The sequence below is a fragment of the Limulus polyphemus genome, unplaced genomic scaffold (genome assembly GCF_000517525.1).
Source record: "Limulus polyphemus unplaced genomic scaffold, Limulus_polyphemus-2.1.2 Scaffold1896, whole genome shotgun sequence".
In the NCBI taxonomy this organism is placed as follows: domain Eukaryota; kingdom Metazoa; phylum Arthropoda; class Merostomata; order Xiphosura; family Limulidae; genus Limulus; species Limulus polyphemus.
In genome coordinates, this window is record NW_013667506.1 from 72,651 (window position 1) to 91,100 (window position 18,450).

Sequence of the window (18,450 nt, forward strand, 5' to 3'; positions counted from 1 at the left end):
TAGGAGGAAAAAGAAAAGAAACAAGAAGTAAGAGAAAAGAAACAAGAAGAGAGATTACAGCAGTGGCAACTGGAACAAGAAAGGAAACAGGAAGAAAGTCTCAAACAGTTGCAGGAAAGTCAGCAGCAACTTCAGGAAAGTCAACAACAGTGGCAAGAAGTACAAATGGAAAACATTAGCAAATTTCAAAGTGAATTAAATGCATTAAAGGATGATTTACTGTCTTTTACACGAGGAGGATATATTAGCCATCGACTAATCAGCCTCAGGCAACGGGAAGCCCCTTCCAGACCCCGCAGCTAAACCCTAATGCAGACATCTTCAGTCCTGTTTGAAGTCACGTCCCAGATATGAATGTCAGCAATAGGGCTGATCTAGTACAAAGGAAGCCACAGGAATTCGATGGGAAGGCACCGTGGGAAGCATATAGAGCACAATTTGGCTCTTCGCAGAGATGAATGGATTGACAGAGGAGCAGAAAGCAGTATATCTGGCAACGAGCTTAAAGGGACAACCACTGGAAATACTTCGACAGTTGTCAGCAGACAAAAGGCACAACTATAGAGCACTGGTAGCTGCTCTAGAACTCAGGTATGGAACCCAAAATCAGTCTGAAGTCTACAGGGCTAGGTTTAGGATAAAAGTCCATGCTAAAGGGGAGAGCCTGCAAGAGCTGGCACAGGATTTGGAAAGTATGGCACACAAGGCCTGCCAAACTGCGCCACCCGATATCTTCAAGTTGTTGCTGAGGGATCAGTTTGTAGATGCCTTGGACAGTCCACAACTGAAGATACAAGTGAAGCAAGCACACCCCTCTACTATGCAGGATGCAATGACCAGAGCTCTTGAATTCGAATCCCACGTTAAGTCCAGCACAGACGTACCAAGGTAGGTACAGTCATTAGGATTCAAGGCCAGAAAAGGGCAGCTTTCAGAGAGGTTTGAGGGCCTTTGCTGGCACTGTAATAAACCTGGACACAAGAGAGCTCAATGCTGGCAACTTCAACACAGGGAAGATGCCACGGCAGGAAAGGCTGCTACTCAGAAAGGTTGTTGGAACTGTAGAGAGCAAGGACATATGAAGAGCCAGTGTAAGAAGAATACTACCAAGAAGTCACCTTCAGGAAACCAGTAGTGGTTGGTGTTGAGGGATGCCCACCAACCCCCATTGTGAAAGTCCCAACAGCTAAGTGTAAAATACCAAGCACACATAGTATCTACGTGACAGGAAAGCTGGATGGCCAAAGGTGCAACTTTGTCATAGATTCTGTATCTCAGCAAACCCTTGTGAGTATCAAAATGATGAATCACAAAGGAGTACCAGAAGCTCTGTGGTGTGACAGGACATTCTGCAAGGTTGTGGGGACCAGTGTGGATAACTATTGAGCTCATAGGCATGAAGGACAGACACAAAGTATACTTGGCTGACATTGAAGACCAGTGCATATTAGGGTTGGACTACTTACTACCGAGGAAGTGTGTAATTAATTTTTATAAAATGACGATTGGAAACAACAAAATACAAATTCCAGTAAGTGTTGCTACATCTGTTGATTTGCATGTCACAGCACTTAATTCAACTACAATACCCCCTATGTCAGAGAAGATAATTTGGGGTAGGATAGAAAGAACATCTCCAAGGAAGCCCAATGCTTGTGGAAGCAGTGGAAGACCCATCCAGGCCAGCAGATTTGAAGATTGAAAGGTCACTTGTGGCAGGTCATCAAGTAGTACCTAAAACAGTGGCCAATTTCTCAAAATGTGAACAGACGCTTAAGGAAGAGGCATTGTTGGATGTGTGCCAGGAGATAACCCAGTCAATGTTAAAGCAAGAAATACAACTATAAAGAAAGGACATACACTCCCAGCAGTAACGTGCAGAGGCGGGGGCGAAAGGTGCCGGGGCCGCGGGCATCCATATCGGGAGGGCATCCAACGCAAAGAGTCGAATCAAATAGTAGAACCCTTTCCGCCCTTCCCCAAGGTCTTAGGTACAAGAACCTCTTCACACCACTGACTCCCAGAATATTTAACTGGCATCTATAAGAAGAGCATAGTCCATTTGTCATCATCACAGGCTCTTCCAGTTAGAGAACTTTTGGCGAATTATGTAGACGTCTTTTCGAAAGGAGATCATGACCTCGGCTGCACAGACCTTGTGGAGCACAGAATAAACACAGGCAATCACCGTCCAATAAAGATCCCTCCAAGAAGACGTGTCACCTGAAAAATCCACTGTCGAAGAAGAAACTCTACCTGGTTCTGAGAAGGGAAACTGTGAAGCCTTTGATGAAGTTACTACCACTGATGTGACTGTTACCGATAATAGGACATTTCCTGATGGAGCAGATGAACCACACGTGAAGCAGAAGCCAACGAGACGGAGACCAGTACGGAAGAAGATATGTCCCATAAAATTAAGAGACTGTTTAATTTTAATTTTGTGTTTGTAAATTCTGTACATTTAATAAAGTTATTGTTAATTATCTATTGGTTTGATATAAGTGGCTATTGTTTGGGACGAACAATACTAAGGAAGGGGCAGTGTTACAAAAGTGGAAGTCACGCGACATTGGTAATACGTCATGAGTTGCTAGAAGGATCATGAAGGCTCTAGTGTTTGCCAGACGCCCTCTATTTTAGTATATAAGCCCGGCAAATAAATAGGAGCTAATAAAAGCAGATTGACAGATAATTGAGTCAAGTGAGCTGTAGTGACCGTAACTAAAGTGCGTGAATCGTTGTGAATTATAGCGTGTGTTTAAGTGAAAGTGACCGTGGAAATTCTGTATATTGCAAAGTTGTATAGAGAAAGAATAAACTAGTTTTATTTAAGAAAGGACATGTATCGCTGAAGTTCCTCGAGGAGAATTTATAGCGGAAATTAACAAACGACCAGTGACGTAACAATATCTTAAATCTATGAACCCATGGTTTTACGGTCTAACTCACCTGAATATTCATATATCTAGGAATACCATACCTCAAGAATTGAAACAAGTATCGACTTTGCACAAATAAATTTTATTTTAAAGACACCCTTAAATAGCCACTCTGTACATTCTGTGGTTAGTGATAGCATTAACAACGGTTATATGTAAGACTCACATTCATTACTGTACAGTATTTTTTGAAGTTACATTGATGTTTGTTTGTTTGTTTGTTTTGTATTTCGCGAAAGTTACACGAGGGCTATTTGCGCTACCCGTCCCTAATTTAGCAGTGTAAGACTAGAGGGAAGGCAGCTATTCATCACCACCCACCGCCAACTCTTGGGCTACTCTTTTACCAAGAATAGTGGGATTGACCGTCACATTATAACGTCCTCACGGCTGAAAGGGCGAGCATGTTTGGTGGGACGGGGATTCGAACCCGCGACCCTCAGATTGCGAGTCGAGCGCCCTAACCACCTAGACATGCCGGGCCCAGTTATATTGATAGCAAATATGCAGGGTGGTTGTCCATTTATTGGTCAGCGGTAAGTTTATGGACTTAATACACTCAATTCCGAGGCTTGTTCCCAACAGTGGAAAGAGCACAGATAGCTCAATATGTGGCTTTGCGCTAAAATAAACAAACGCGGTATGATAGTTTACAAAAGTTGTTAAGGTATTTCTGACAGCAGGGAGCACAGTATACATGAGATCATGGTGGATACAATATATTTTACAGTAAATCTGTACTTCATTGTCGAGACTGTCTTTCATAAGGATAGCCTCTTTTGTTCTTTAAAACTTCCCCAACTTTTTAGTACCTTTTACAAGACTATTCTGGGGTGACTTAGGAATTGCATAATCACATGTTGTTTTGTTTTCAATATTCTTTGAAGAAAAATATATGCATAATCAAATAATTATTTATATATTATAATTATTTCTCTTTCGTTTCATCAAGCAGTACTTTTCAACGTGCAAGAGCGTCTTCTCAACTCAAAAATTGTACACCTTCCGTTGTTAGTAAGGATATTTTATTATCTCGCAAACCAATAATTTTCTATTGTACTACATTTATAATTAGTTGGGGCTGTTTTGGATACATTGCCTGATTTCTCATTTATTTTAATATATATTAATAATATTCACGTGTTAAACGAACTTCTTCGAGACGAAAAGAACAGTCACGTTTATGGGTTTAGCTATTTTTTCTACAATCGTGAACGTTAGTCTGCAATTTCCTGTGTGGTGCAAAGTTCAGTTTTTTATGTAAAAATTTTGTTCGTGGTTTAGACAATTGTAAAAAGTATATCTGGCAGCACAAGTGTAAGGTAAGAGACTCATAAAAATGGTAAATCCTAAATAACAATCATTCTCTTCAAACTTTCTTTAGTTTCAAGTTTCATGCTTTGTCCAAATGTTTGGTTTGGCGCGTCACATCCGGAAATAGAAATACCTGTTTTTGTTCCTGTTCCTCTTGGAACATAAACATAATATGTTTTATTTTCTTTCTTAATAGTGTAGGCTGTTGTCCTCTGTACAATAGTTTTACTGTTATACTGATTTCACATTGTGAAATAAGCAAGTTTTGTGTGTAATTAAATACTACAATTCGTGTAAACTGGTAAAAGTAAAACTTAAGAATATATAACTTGTTAGTTAACTGTTAGATTGAATTAAATATTTTTATCAACGTGTAACTTAATCTCAGACAATAGTTTTTATTATTAATCTATTATATTACTATTAGCATTAGTATTAATATTCATTATTGCTTTAACTTTTTATGACATTGTCACTTCGTTTTACCGACAGTACAGATTATCATGCTGCTTGAGTCATATTTAGAGGTAAGAAATAATAACATATATAAAATATAAACATAACAGTCGTTGCTATCATGTAGCCAAGACAAAAATAAACTTTAAAAAGGGATGGATACTGTATTATTATTATTTATTTATTTATTTTTTGGCAGGAGATTTTTGCCCTAAGAGTTTATGGTATGTATACAGTGTTCCACAAAGACTTGTCTCGAATATGGAGCAATTTCATAAATACAGATGATGCAGTATTTTTGTATAACTATTGGTAACCCAGACTATAACTGTAAATTATAATTTTTTGGGAGAAAGAGTGAGAAAATTTGTCTTAGAGTAAAGCATATTCTTATCCAGGCTTAAGATTAAGGACAAATATTGTGATACATATCTTAATGTTATTTGGCGAACTGAGGTCTCCAATAACTCATAAATGACACAAGAACAATTCAGAATTGAATAGCTATGTTGCTCTTATAAAATTTTTGCCATATAGTTTATGATAGGTTGTTTGTGAAAAATGGGATAGCCTAGATGGACCAAAAGGGCTCTTGTTATCTTGTGAAAATGAAAGAAAATAAGTTAAATATATTCATTAAGTGAAGCTCATAATTTAGATGTGCTTGGACTTGAACCATTCGCTTCATCTTTGTGCCATTACAAGATGTTTTAATTAGGTTTACAGACTGTCTGAAAAGCATGCCTGGACTTATTCTTTAAAGGAAGAATAATTTACCTTCAGAATTTTGAATAACTATAAGCTTAATTAATGTATATAGTTTTCAGTACTAGTAATTGTAAAGAACACTACTGCTACAGACTTAATTTTCATTAGAAAATAATGTCAGTCAATCTAAAAATATCTGATGTCCTTAAAAATCTATTCTGATACATACTTACTTAATATATGTACAACAAGGGACCATTTGGTTCTTCAAGGCTGTTTTTGAATGCACAATTTGAGAAAAGTGAAAATTTATACCCATGCTTAGTTATTCAAGAAATCACCAGTTTCCTTCTTTAAACTTTTGTAAAATGTTGGCCTCTGGTTCTGCTAATCCATATATTAATTACCCTGTTAGAAAAATGAACTGCATCTTTAACTGTATTTTTTTTTAAATCATAAAATTGCATCATCTCATCATATAGCACAAGGCAGTAAGTGGTCTTTATTCTATCTATCATGACATAAAATTTTAGAACAACAAGAGACTTGTGATATATATAGGATGTTCCATTCACTAAATTAAACTGTAAAGAATATCAGTGAAATTACCTTTTACCTTTGTTTTTCTAAAGAAAAAATAACTCAAGAGATTGTAATCTATCCCTATAATCTGACCTTTCCATCCACAGAATTATCCTAATAGTTTTCTTCTGTCCAATAAGTTAATATCCTTTCATAGATAAGGTGACTAAAATTCTAGGAGGTATTCAAAGTGAAGCGTAACCAGTGATTTGTACGGAGGTAATTACCTCTTTTGACTTATAACCAATGTATCTGTAAATACATTCTAAAACTCTACTAGCAACACAGCACTGCATTGATGGTTTGAGGAACTTATCCACCACTATGCCAAGATCCTTTTCTTCAGGCATGCTATTAAGTGATTTTCTATCTATTTTAATACGATCCAAACTATAATAATGCAAGTGTATTACCTTGTGCATACTATTATTTAAGGTCATTTGTAGAGCTAGACAGTTAACTCAATCAATGTATTCAATTACCTATGAGCACTGATTCCATTGATTAGTGTCACATAAAATAATCAATTGATCAAAATTCTGATTAAAGTCATACAGTTAATAAGCTAATTGAAATTAGTGTTTCTGATTATTACTGTCTTTGATTCTTCCAACCATTCAAAATATTCTCATTATGATTTGACATTATTATTTTTGATTAATTAAAAATTGTTCAGCTTAATCATGACTCATTAAAATAGTCAATTAACAGAAATTAATATTTCTGATTATTACTATTTTCTTTTATTCCAACCCTTCTAGACTAATGTAAGAATAATAATTTAGTTGAATGGAATTGATTACTGAGCCTGACAGCCAGTCAGTTATCAAATTCCACTAATTGTCCAGCTCTGTACTTATCATTAACTTAAATGAAGGAATGGCCAATAAATTGCTTTAATTTGTTGATGATATTAAGGTCTTGGGTATTGTTAGCTATGATGAGGATGCTGCTGCTTCACAAAATTATTTATATAATTTTGTGGGTTAGATTATTAAATGGCAGGGGGCTTTTAATTATAACAAATGCAAGATAATGCATGTTGGGTGTCATAATTTTAATTATAGGTATAATTTTGATGGGAATCATCTTAACTGTATTGTAAAAGAGAAGGATGTTGGCATTCTGATTGATCAGTCTCTAGCCATTCAAGCAATGTACTGTTTCTAGTAGTAAAGCAAATAGTATTTTAGGTTCTCTGCATAGAAATATTGAATACAAGTCTAAAAAGGGTATTGTGTTTAATCTTGGGCCTGATTCCTTACGAAGGACATTGAATTGTTGGAAAGGGTTCAGAGGAAAGCTACTGGGATGATAACTGGGAGGAAAAGACGGTCATACAAGAACAGGTTACGATCTCTGAAATTGTTTTGTCTTAAAAACAGATGAGTCAGAAAGGATCTGTTTGAAGTGTGTAAGATTGTGAAGAGAATTGATAGTATTCATTCATCATCTTTTTTCATAGTTAATGGTGAAAGTAGGAGGACACAGATATAAATTTTGACAGGGTAGGGTTTATCTTCAGCCAGAAAAAGTATAGTTTTTCTTATGGGGTGGTTGGACTTTGAAATGGATTGCCTCAGAATGAGGAATATTGCTTAAATCTTCTTTACTAAAAAATGAAAAAGAGGTAGAATTTAGTATCCTAGCCATCTCATAATCATCAGAAATAACACTTCCTTTATTATTATTCAAATTCTGTATGTCCTTCCTAACACTTTGCTTGTCCTTAGTGTATTTAAAGAAATTATTACAGTTAATTTATACATTTTCAATAAACCTTTTTTCATACACTCTTTACAATTGCTTAATATCCTGTTGGAATGAATCTCAGTAGTGAAAGGCTCCCATCATAACAGTCAATTTAAGCCTCATAAATTTATCCATTATGCTTTTTTGTGAGTCAGCCTGGTTTTTTATTTGCAGCCACCCAAAAATTCTGTTAACTTTGTGATTAGCAGTGTAGCACTGTCTTGGTGGCTTGAATGACTTATCCGTTACTAAGCCTAGATCCTTTTCTTCAGTCACTCTACTGAGTGGGCTCTGATTTATATGTAAGCAGTGTTTCAAATTATAATCCTAATGCATTATCTTACATTTAGTATAATATAATGAAAGCCATTTAAAAATTGTGAAATGTTTATCCAACTTTCTAATTGATCCAAATCATACCTCAACATCCTCAACACAGCAAAAAATACTAAAGTGTTTAATGTCATGTGCAAATTTTACTAATTTACTAATTATTTCCCTATCAAAGCACTTATTCCTGAGGCACCCCACTAGTAGACATGCAAATAAAGAAGAAAAATAATACTAGTAAAGAATTATAATAGTTTATAATCTAATCTTCATTATTATTTATATAACTAAGCATTATACCAGGTATTGTAATGTCCTGCTCCTGTAATATTTCTAATTTATTGGTATTTTCTTTAGTTAAGAGACCAAAACTGCAAACGGTACCTCATATGTGACCTCCAAAATATTGTATGAATTGGTATGGGAAATGTTTTCAGATGGCCTCTTGCATTTTTCTGCCTCCTTTTAGGGTTACTAAGCAATATTATATAAGCATTAGGTGGGAAAAATTTTTTTCATTCCCATCAGTAGGCATACACTTATGGCTTTAAAGCCATAGGCTGAAAAAGGTATTGTTCATTTGAGACATTATGGGGTACATTTTGAAATGATCCCTTGCAGTTTTAAGCACTTTGGTAAGCTAGTGTCCATTACATAGGTAAGTGTCAAGTATTGCAGAATGTGATTTGTTGAAAAAGTTTGTAGCTGTTTAATCATTTTAGTAGGCTTGTGTGTGTGGCTTTCAGAAATTATGATTATTCATTGAACAGTGGGATTTATCTGTAAAAGTTTGTTAGAATCCATTCAGGCAATTGCCTGAATAATCTTTTGGGACATATTTCTTTTATTTCCACATTATCCATTTGTTAATCAGTTTTAATAGCTTTTATATTGAACAATTTTTGTATTTCAGTTTTTCAAGAAATCGTGCTATTAATTTCTAGTATTTTTAAATTCCAAACTGTGGATTTTTAATTTTTTTACTATAAGCTTATATTCATTGATCAGAAAGTTGTTAATTTCCAACAGAGTATAGAAGGGCTGAAGACTTACCATGAAACGTGCAAAAGAGGTAGTTAATCCGTCGACAACAAATGATGATGAAATTAAAGTTCTTCCTCCTGAAAAGCGGGTACATGTAGAAGAACTAATAATTCCTGTACCAGAGTCTGTTGCTTCTTCTCAAGAGCTTCAAGATAATGTTCAAACAGTTGTTCATGCTAACAATGCATCATATGAACAAATGACACAAATAGAGGATTGTATTTCAACAACAACAACAATGATTGTGACAGAAAATGATTTGCAAGGAAACAGTCAGTTAATATTGGACAGTCATCACATTGATGGTTATAGTCCGATGCCAAGCACCAGTACTGATGTTGTTGTAGAGTTCTGTTCTGAAAGAGAAAGGTAAGTAACACTGAAGAATAAAAAAGTTGAGAAGAGGAGAATAATTGATCAACTAAATTGGACCTTTTATGTTAGACTAATCAACCCACAGATTATTATAACCAGTGAGTATTGTTGTTTCAAGATTTAGTTTTCATTACATCAGTTAAGTCTGTTACAATACATGTGATATTACTGTAGATAATAACCTGTAACAAATTGTTTTTAAGTTCAGACAAATTAAGTAAAAGTTCTCTTTTTTTGTTTTTACTGTGTACACTAATTTTATCTTGAACTTTCTACAACAGGGTACATGCATTGGTGGTTTAGGACTATTAAGAACAAAATAACATAACATATAATATTAAAGGACAACAAGGGACCTTTTGGTGCATTTAGGCCATCCAATACATTAAATTAAGCTAAATGCTAAAAAATTCAAATACTTATCAAGCTTTCCTTTAATTGCCCCTAAATTAACTACACCTACCACATCTGAAGGCACCCTATTCCAAAGGCCAAGATAAGAAATAGTTAGAAAAATAGAGAAAGAAATAAGAAAATTAGAAAATAAGACTATTATTTCAGGATGACCCCTACCCTGCCAAAACTTATATTTGTATCCTTTATTCCTACCTTTAAATATGAAAAAATATGAGGCATTAACTCTATCAATTCTTTTAACAGTCTTAAACACCTCAATCAGATCCCCTCTAATTCTTCTTTTTTTCAAGAGAAAACAAATTCAGATGCTTTAATCTATCCTTTTATGACAACCTTTCCATCCCAGGTATCATCCTAGTAGTCCTCCATTGTACCCTTTCCAACAATTCAATGTCCTTCGTAAGGAAATGAACCCAAGACTGAACACAGTACTCCAAATGTGGCCTAATGAATGACGTATATAATGACATTATAACCTCTTTACACTTGTTTTCAGTATTTCTATAGATACAACCTAAAATTCTATTTGCCCTGCCACTAATAATAGCATATTACTTGGTTGGCTTAAGAGACTAATCAACCATAACACCATGATATTTTTCTTTCATAACACTGTTAAGGATATCACTACCAAAATTATAATTCAAACTTTGATATCCCACGTGCATTACCTTTGATATATTTTAATTAAAGGACATCTGCCATTTATTTTCCCAACTCACCAAATAATGCAAATCTTTTTGTAAAATGGCAGCATACTCCTTGCAGCCAGAAATTTGTAAAGCTTTAATGTCATCAGCAAATTTAAATAATCTATTAACCATTCCTTCATCTATATCATTAATGTAAATCAAAACGTGCATAGGTCCTAACACAGACCTGAGGTACTCCTTGTGACATTACCCCAGTTTGAACTCCATTTATAACAACCCTCTGTTTTTTCCATCAGGCCAGTTTTCTATCCAATGAGCAAACCTATACCCCATACCTACAGAGATAACGTTTTAACAAGCATTTTAAGTAGCACATTGTCAAATGCTTCCTGAAAATCCAGATACACCATATCCACACCCATACCCTTGTCTATATAAACAGTAACCTCTTCAAAGAATGCCAAAAGATTACTTAGGCAAAATTTTTCCCTAAACCATGATAACTATCCAACAAAATTTTAAACTTTATTAAATGAATTTGCAAAGCATCTTACATCAGACTTTCAAAAATTGTTCCCACCACTAATGTAAGACTAATTGGTCTTTAATTACTGGGACAATTCTTATCATCTCCCTTAAAGAAAGAAATAACATTAACCAACTTTCAGTCTTCTGGCACTTGCCAACTATTCAAGGACATAGAAAAAATAGAAGTAAGTGGCTCATTTATTTGATCTTTAACCTCTTTCAAAACCCTAGAGTAAATATTATCTGTCCCAGGAGCTTTATCATTCTTTAAACTTACCATTTTTTTCTTAACAAGCTCAGAATTAATGTGATCATCTTGTTCAATTTTTTTCCATTTAGTAACTGTTCAGGATGAAGGATAAATCTTCATTAGTAAGAACTGAAGAAAAAGTAGAATTTAATATCCCAGACATCTGTAATCAACAGATATTAACCTTCTGCATCATACCTCAAAGTCATTATTTTCATCCAAACATTTTTTTGCTTATCCTTAATGTATCTGAAGAAATCCTTACTATTAAGTTTTACATTTTTAGCCAAAGTTTTTTTTCTTATACTTTTTATTTTGTATATGACAAACTCTCTTGATCTTCTGTAATTCTCCAACTATCCCATCGTTGCAATCAATTTAAACTTTCTATATTTATAATGCTTTTCTATAATTTTATCCTTTATGCTCTATGTGTGCTGACCTGGTTTTTTAATAGCAGCCACTCTTTTTTTATATAAGAAACATACCTATCCTTTCTTTCTTGTTATCTATCTGTACACTTTTATCCTTTACTTTTTTCTTTCTCCTATCCTTCTCACTTTGATCCTATGCATCTGCAACATCTTCAGGACACAGTTGCCTCTTTGTTGGCTGTGGAAGCTATAGAACCTGTCTCCTGCCCCATTCAGGACTTTTATTCTCAAATTTTGTTGTTCCTTCATCCTGGGCTGTAGATGACCAAAACTGATATTTCAAATGCCTTTCTTTACATTTCAATATGTCTCATGTCCTGTCATTTCCTCTGGTTTATCCACAATGAATGAGTATTTCAGTTCTTTGTACTTCCTTTGGCCTAGCCATGGCTTGTTATGTTTGCAACCCAATCATGCGATCTTTCACTAGGTACATGTATCTTCAGAGCCTTCATTTCCATTATTATATGGATTGGATTTGCCAACTTCTACCTCCATTCTTCTTCAGAGGCATCTCACCTGGGCTAGCAGGTCACGCTACCCTAGTCTGGTTTGACTCCCACTCAGTATTTTGTCCACAGCGTGGGACAGGGCTCATCTTTCTCCCTTACAACTTTATGCCATGGAGATCTTGGTGTCAAATGCTATTTACTCTCCTTCTCTTCCTTTGCAAGAGATTCTCTTGCTTTTGGGGACACTGGCTTCTCTCAAAGCCCTGTTCCTTCTTTATCATGCACACATGAATCTCATTCTGTGGGCTATGGAGAATCAGTAGGACATGTCCTGTGATCCCTCATCTGCCCTTGTGTCTCTTCCTTGCTGCATCTCTCTCTCTCTGTTGTGGTGGCTTGATTTCTTCAAGACAAACTAAGTTATACCACTCCCCCAATCTCTATCAACATCTTTACAATTATACCTTTTATTGGGAGGGCTACAGTGTTATGACACACATATAGGGGTGAGAGTTTTTCAAGGCTTGTGGCATGTGCAGGAAATTCCATGGCAGTTGCGTGTGAGGTAAAAGCTCTTTGGTGCAGAGAGCTAAGTATCTATCTAAAATACAATTTCAGATAAAGAGTGGATAGAGAAAGAAGTAGACTATAATGTAATAGTATAGTAAATATGTAGATTTAAGAGTTTTTATAGTTTCTGTTAAGTTCCTTTTGTTTTTGAATTGTAAATGTATTCTGTGCATTAAATTATGTCCATTTGTAAGCTACAGAAATTTCTTTCAGTAAGAAGACATCAGATAATTTGAGATAAGCTTATGCAGTTAAGAGACAGACTGAATAATTAACAAATATAACTTTATTAAAAGTTTAACACTAACAAATCTACAATGTTTGGAGAAGGTTTTTCTCATCATCAGGTACAAGAGTTGTACAGGAATATATATACAGTATGAAACAGTTGCATGATTAGATTGCTTCAAGCTTAATACAGGTACAATATTATATTTGGGTTCTTTGCTTAAAATTAATGTTCTTACATTTTAATAGGTATACTATGGTTTTTATTGAGTTGCAACGTTTGTAAACATGAGTTTATTTTGATTATGCTTATCAAATAGAATTGTCATCAGATAAGTTTACTGTTTAGTGAGTATGGTAGGTGATTGCAAAATATTCTTATGCTTCAAATCTATTGAATATTAGTTTTATATTTATCTTATTCAAGTGATGTATGTAAATGAATTGGTTAACTGGCTACTTAATTATTTCTAAATATTTAGTTGACGTTAGTGATTCATTTGCCAAGTAGGAGCTGTCCAGCAAGTTTGTGGTAAAATTATTCTCTTAGACAGTCAGAAACTACTTAGCTCACTGCATCACTAAGAGCTATTACCTCGTGCAACTGCACTATCACATAATCATAGACTTGTTGTTTTCTTAGCTCTGTCTGTGTTCAGATCTTTTTTTCCTGTGCATTTAAAGTTTTTCTGCAATTTTCAAAGATTTTCTTCTTTCCTTCCATGGGCTTGCAATTTCATGGTTATTTGTCACCACATTAATGTTTTATTGTTTCATACAAAAAAAATATATTTTTGTTTGTGGTGTCAACTCTTTACTATGAATTTGCACATATACATTGTTTCTGCATTGAGGGCCTCTGATGTTTCTCCTCAAGACTCCTTTACACCTGTCACAATGGTGACTGGAGGCACATTATCTGTTCATGATGTTACAGTTATTGTGTGTCAGGTGGCTGGTTCCCTTTTGTCTGTGTTTTCTTCAGTTTCTATACTTTGTTGTTTTGTTTCCTTACCTTTAATGTAGCCTGCCTTGCCTGTAGATGATTTTGACCAGTTTTTTTACCTCCTCCAGCCTTTGCTTTTGGTTCTTCTTTTCCTGTTGCGAAACAGGTGCTTTCTTGTTCTTTGATTGCTTTGCTCATTACTCAGTATGTGACGTTCTTTCATCTATCAATGCCAGTGCCTCTAAAGTACCTTTACTTCATGACCCTCCCTTTGATGATTTTTTATTTTCGTCCTTCCCCCAACATTTGTGCCCAAGTTAATGATTTTTTCCAACTTTTCATTGATGAGCATTTTTCTCGTCCTTTTCATCTTCGTGACTCATATTCTATGGCCTGCGATCACGACCTTTCTGTTTTTCTTGAATACCTTATATCAGCTTGAAGTGCTCTTTCTTTGTCACTTTATTTCAACAGTCTACTCATCTTTGCCTTATCTTTACTTACCTTCTTTGCTTTATCTTCTCACTGAAGCTCTCTCACCTTCTTCTTATCTCCATGACCTTTGTCTTGTTCCTTTTCCCCTCCCAGTGGCCAAGCAGTAAGTCTGAAGGCTTACAATGCTTAAAAGGGAGTTTTGATAGCTATGGTGGGCACGGCACAGTTATCCCATTGTATAACTTTGTACTTATCAACAAAACACACTTGCTCCTTTCCTTACTGACCAAATCTTTGTGGGTGTTCCTGACTACTTGGAGCATCTGATTGGAGGCTGCTTGCCAACAATATTTCCTAGCTTGCAAGCTAGATGTTGAGAAGAGGTTACATATTGTATTGGAAGTTAACATTTTCCAATATTGAAAATGTATTTATGATAGATATTTCTTCTCACACTTCCTACCCTTCCTCCCCAATTCTGGTGCATATTATTTTCTTGCCTAATCTCGAAGTGATTAATGAACAATCAATATGGAGGGAGTCAGCTGTGCTAGGAGGTGGTATGACACTCCTATTGGGGAGAGTTGTCACATGCTCACTTGCATGCAACAATGTAGCAGTCACGTGTGGAAACACGTGAGATTAGGTGGGAGGTTTAAGGCTAGTTGCAAGTACAAAAGTTTGCACAAATAGGTCAGCACTGAATCAGGAAAAGCTAGTTGTGAGGCGAGTATTTCTTCGAAATACATTTTCGAAGTTGGAAAATATTAACTTTCATTATTTAATTATCAGTTTATTTGGTTAACAGAAGATCAGTGTGGGATTACTAAATATTTGACAAACAAACATAATAGTGACAACATGATGATATTTAATCAACATTAGTGATTCATTTGCCAAGTAGGAAATGTGTCAGAATTTAAAAATATGATCTTTGCCAATTGTCATAATAAAAAGCTTTCAGTTATATTTCTTAATAGTATAAATATGTATTATGTTGTTGTTGGACTTAGGACTATTTAACAGCGTTTTACTTGTATATGTTACTGGAAACAGTCCATCTTCATGTTCTTGTAAGAGTAGTGCCCCAATTCCAAAGTCTGAAGCATCAGCCTGAACAATGGATGGTTTATTGAAGTCTGGCATTCTAAGAATTGGTGAGCTTCCCAACATGCTCTTTAATTTCTGGAATGCCACCTGATGTGGTTGTTCCCACTTTACCTTGTTGGGCAAGCATTTCTTGGTCAGGTCAGTCAATGGTGCAGTAATTTCAACATAATTTGGGATGAATTTTCTGTAGTTTCCCACTAACCCCAGGAAGGATCTGACTTGCTACTTGGTCATTGGAGCTGGTGTATCTTGTATGCAGATTATATTTTCCTTTTCCATGGCAATATGTTGGTCCCCCACTTTATGTCATGGGGTTGAATGTTGCTGCTGACTTGATTAACCCAAATGGCATCCATTTAAGTTAGTAACATCATCTGGTGTCACAAATGCTGTCTTCTCTGTAGATCCTATCTCCATTGGGATTTGCCAGTCACCTTTACTTAGGTTGATATAGTTTTACCATGACAGCCTTTAGGTTGCTCATAGGTTCAGTCAAACTTTTTCATGAGGTTCAGCTTCCTGAACCTATGCAGAAATGGTTTGATCCATCCCTCTGCTTCATGATTACAACTGGTGAACAGTAGCCTGAATTTGAAGGCTTGATAATTCCAGCTTCCAACATTGCCTCAATTCCTACTTTATCAGATCTCTCATTGTATAAGGCATTGGATAGGGCTTCACTTTAACTGGATCTCTGGTTGTGGTCTCGAACTTGTGTTGCACAATGTCTGTTTTTCCTGGTTTATCCATGAAGATATCTGCATGCTGGTACAGTAGGTCTTGTAACTTTTTATTTTGCTTGCCAGTCAGTTCTTCACTGATGTTTACATCTTTGTATGTTTTATCTCCAACTAGTGGTCATAGATCTAGTAGGTCCTCATCTTCTAAGACAAAGTCACTGTCTTCTGGTTCTGCATCTATGATGGCCACACCTGCAACATCCATCTCTGTTTCAATAGCTGCATCCGTTAGGTTTTCTTCTCTTCCAAAATACTTCTTCAACAGATTGGCATGGTAGATCTTGGTCTTCCCATTCACATTCACCTTGTAGTCCATTCTGTTGAATACTTCTTGTACTTCAAAAGGTCCTTTCCATTGCAGGGTGAGTTTGTTGTGGTCTGTGGGTAGCAGAACTAAGACCTTTTGTGCAATCTTAAAATGTCAATCCTTGGCCTTCTTGTCATAAAAATGCTTCTGACTACCTTGAGCTGCATACAAACTCTGTTGAGCGAGTTGACAGGTCTCCTCCAGTCAGTTTCTGAGGTCTAACACATACTGGTATGTGTTCCTTAGTTATGACTCTTCTTTTCCCATCCATAGCTCTTTCAATATTTGCATCGGATTTTGTACTGTTCTTCCCTACAGGGTGAAAAACCTGTACTTGTTTGTGGGTCTTCTCGATAAGCAAATAGTACTGCCTGCAAGTACCTGTCCCAGTCATGTGGTCTCTCTTGGCACATCTTCTTTAGCATACTCTTTAAAACTCCATTGACTTTCTATCAAAGTCCATTACATTTAGGATTGTATGGACTGATAAAGAGTTGCCGAGTACTAATGAGTCTGCACACTTCCTGTACCAGTTCTGAAGTAAACTGTGCCTTCTATCACTCAGGATTTCTCTCAGAAAGCCTACTCTGCAAAATATCTCCAAAAGGGTTTCTGCTACTCTCTCTGTCTCTTATCTTCACCGGTGCTGTTGCTTCTGAATAACGTGTCGCATAGTCGACTACTGTCAGAACATACCAGTTGCCCTTGTAAGACACAGGCACTAGTGGCCCGATCAAGTCCACAGGTACTCTGTTGAATGGCTCTTCTATGAGAGGCATCTCCCCTAATGGAACTTTGGCTACCTTCCCTCTAGGTATTGTCCTTTAGTAGATGTCACATGACCTGCAGAATCATCTCACATTTCCAATGATTCCTGGCCAATGGAAGTTACTGGTGATTCTGTCTGCCATTTTCTTTGTTCCTATCTGTCCTCCCACAATTGATTCATGAGCCAATTTCATCACTTGAGTCTGGTATTCTGTTGGTACTATGTTCTGTTTAACTTCCCCAGTATAACTGCTTTGACGGATTTGGTATAGAACTCCCTTCCAGTCCTCTATTCTATTATGCTCGAGTTTCATCCAGGCATTGTCCCAAAGTTTCGGTAGTGAAGGGTCTTTCTTCCATGATTTCTTCAGTTCCTGCAAACCCAAATTCGGGATATCACCTTTTGACACTTGCAGGGATTATTGTCTTGTTTGTTCTTCTTTTCTTGAGCTCTGGTAGTGACTGCATATACTTCATTAATCTTTTTTTCTGTCAAGTTCCCCAAAGTTTCTATTATCTGGTATGTTTCCTATCACCAAGTCATGTATTGGTTCCTTGATTCACATGGCCTCAAGGTCTCCTACATAATATGGAGTATCCACCTTTATTTTTGCTGTGGGAAATTTTCTCACTGTCCCATCAATTAGCACACACAGGTGTACCTTGCCTGTCATCTGATTATTGGATACTAAATGGGTTCTCACTGCTGCACTACTGCACCCAGTGTCTCGTAGAACCTTCACTTTCTTGTCCCCTACATAGCCTTCACATATTGGCATATTATTATTTGTTGGCACCTCTTGATATTTGTCACATGCTCCCATCACTATTGGCACTGTTGATCCATTTGCTAATTGGACCCGATCATTAGTTGTGCACTGATCAATCATGCTTTCTTGTATTGAATTTGACAAGTATTCTTGATTCTTTTTCTTCTGGAAGCAGAATCCATAGTGCCAGTTACTATTTTCTTGTTTCTTACCAGCACTGTCTTTGTTAATGGCTCCAGCTGCTTTAGTTGAGGTTTCTGCTGTTGTTTGCTGGTAATGGACTTGCACTCTTTTGCAATATATCCCATTTTATTACAAACATAACATCTTTTCTCACCT

At 36.0% G+C, this 18,450-nt stretch overlaps 1 protein-coding gene across 3 annotated transcripts in view; it reads left to right on the forward strand.

The window, feature by feature from the left end:
• Positions 1-4,023: 4,023 nt before the first annotated feature.
• The window catches only part of LOC106465288 (GA-binding protein alpha chain-like), an 85,687-nt gene continuing 71,260 nt past the window's right edge, over positions 4,024-18,450 (forward strand). Inside the window, exons 1-3 of one of the 3 annotated variants that reach the window (XM_022393155.1) lie at positions 4,452-4,557; positions 4,749-4,783; positions 9,114-9,497. In XM_022393155.1, the coding sequence (XP_022248863.1) occupies positions 9,139-9,497 (359 nt within the window). In that variant the 5' untranslated portion in view covers positions 4,452-4,557; positions 4,749-4,783; positions 9,114-9,138. Of the gene's footprint in view, positions 4,265-4,446; positions 4,784-9,113; positions 9,498-18,450 lie in introns of those variants that run through there. The other 2 variants (XM_013925493.2, XM_022393154.1) reach the window with 2 other exon arrangements.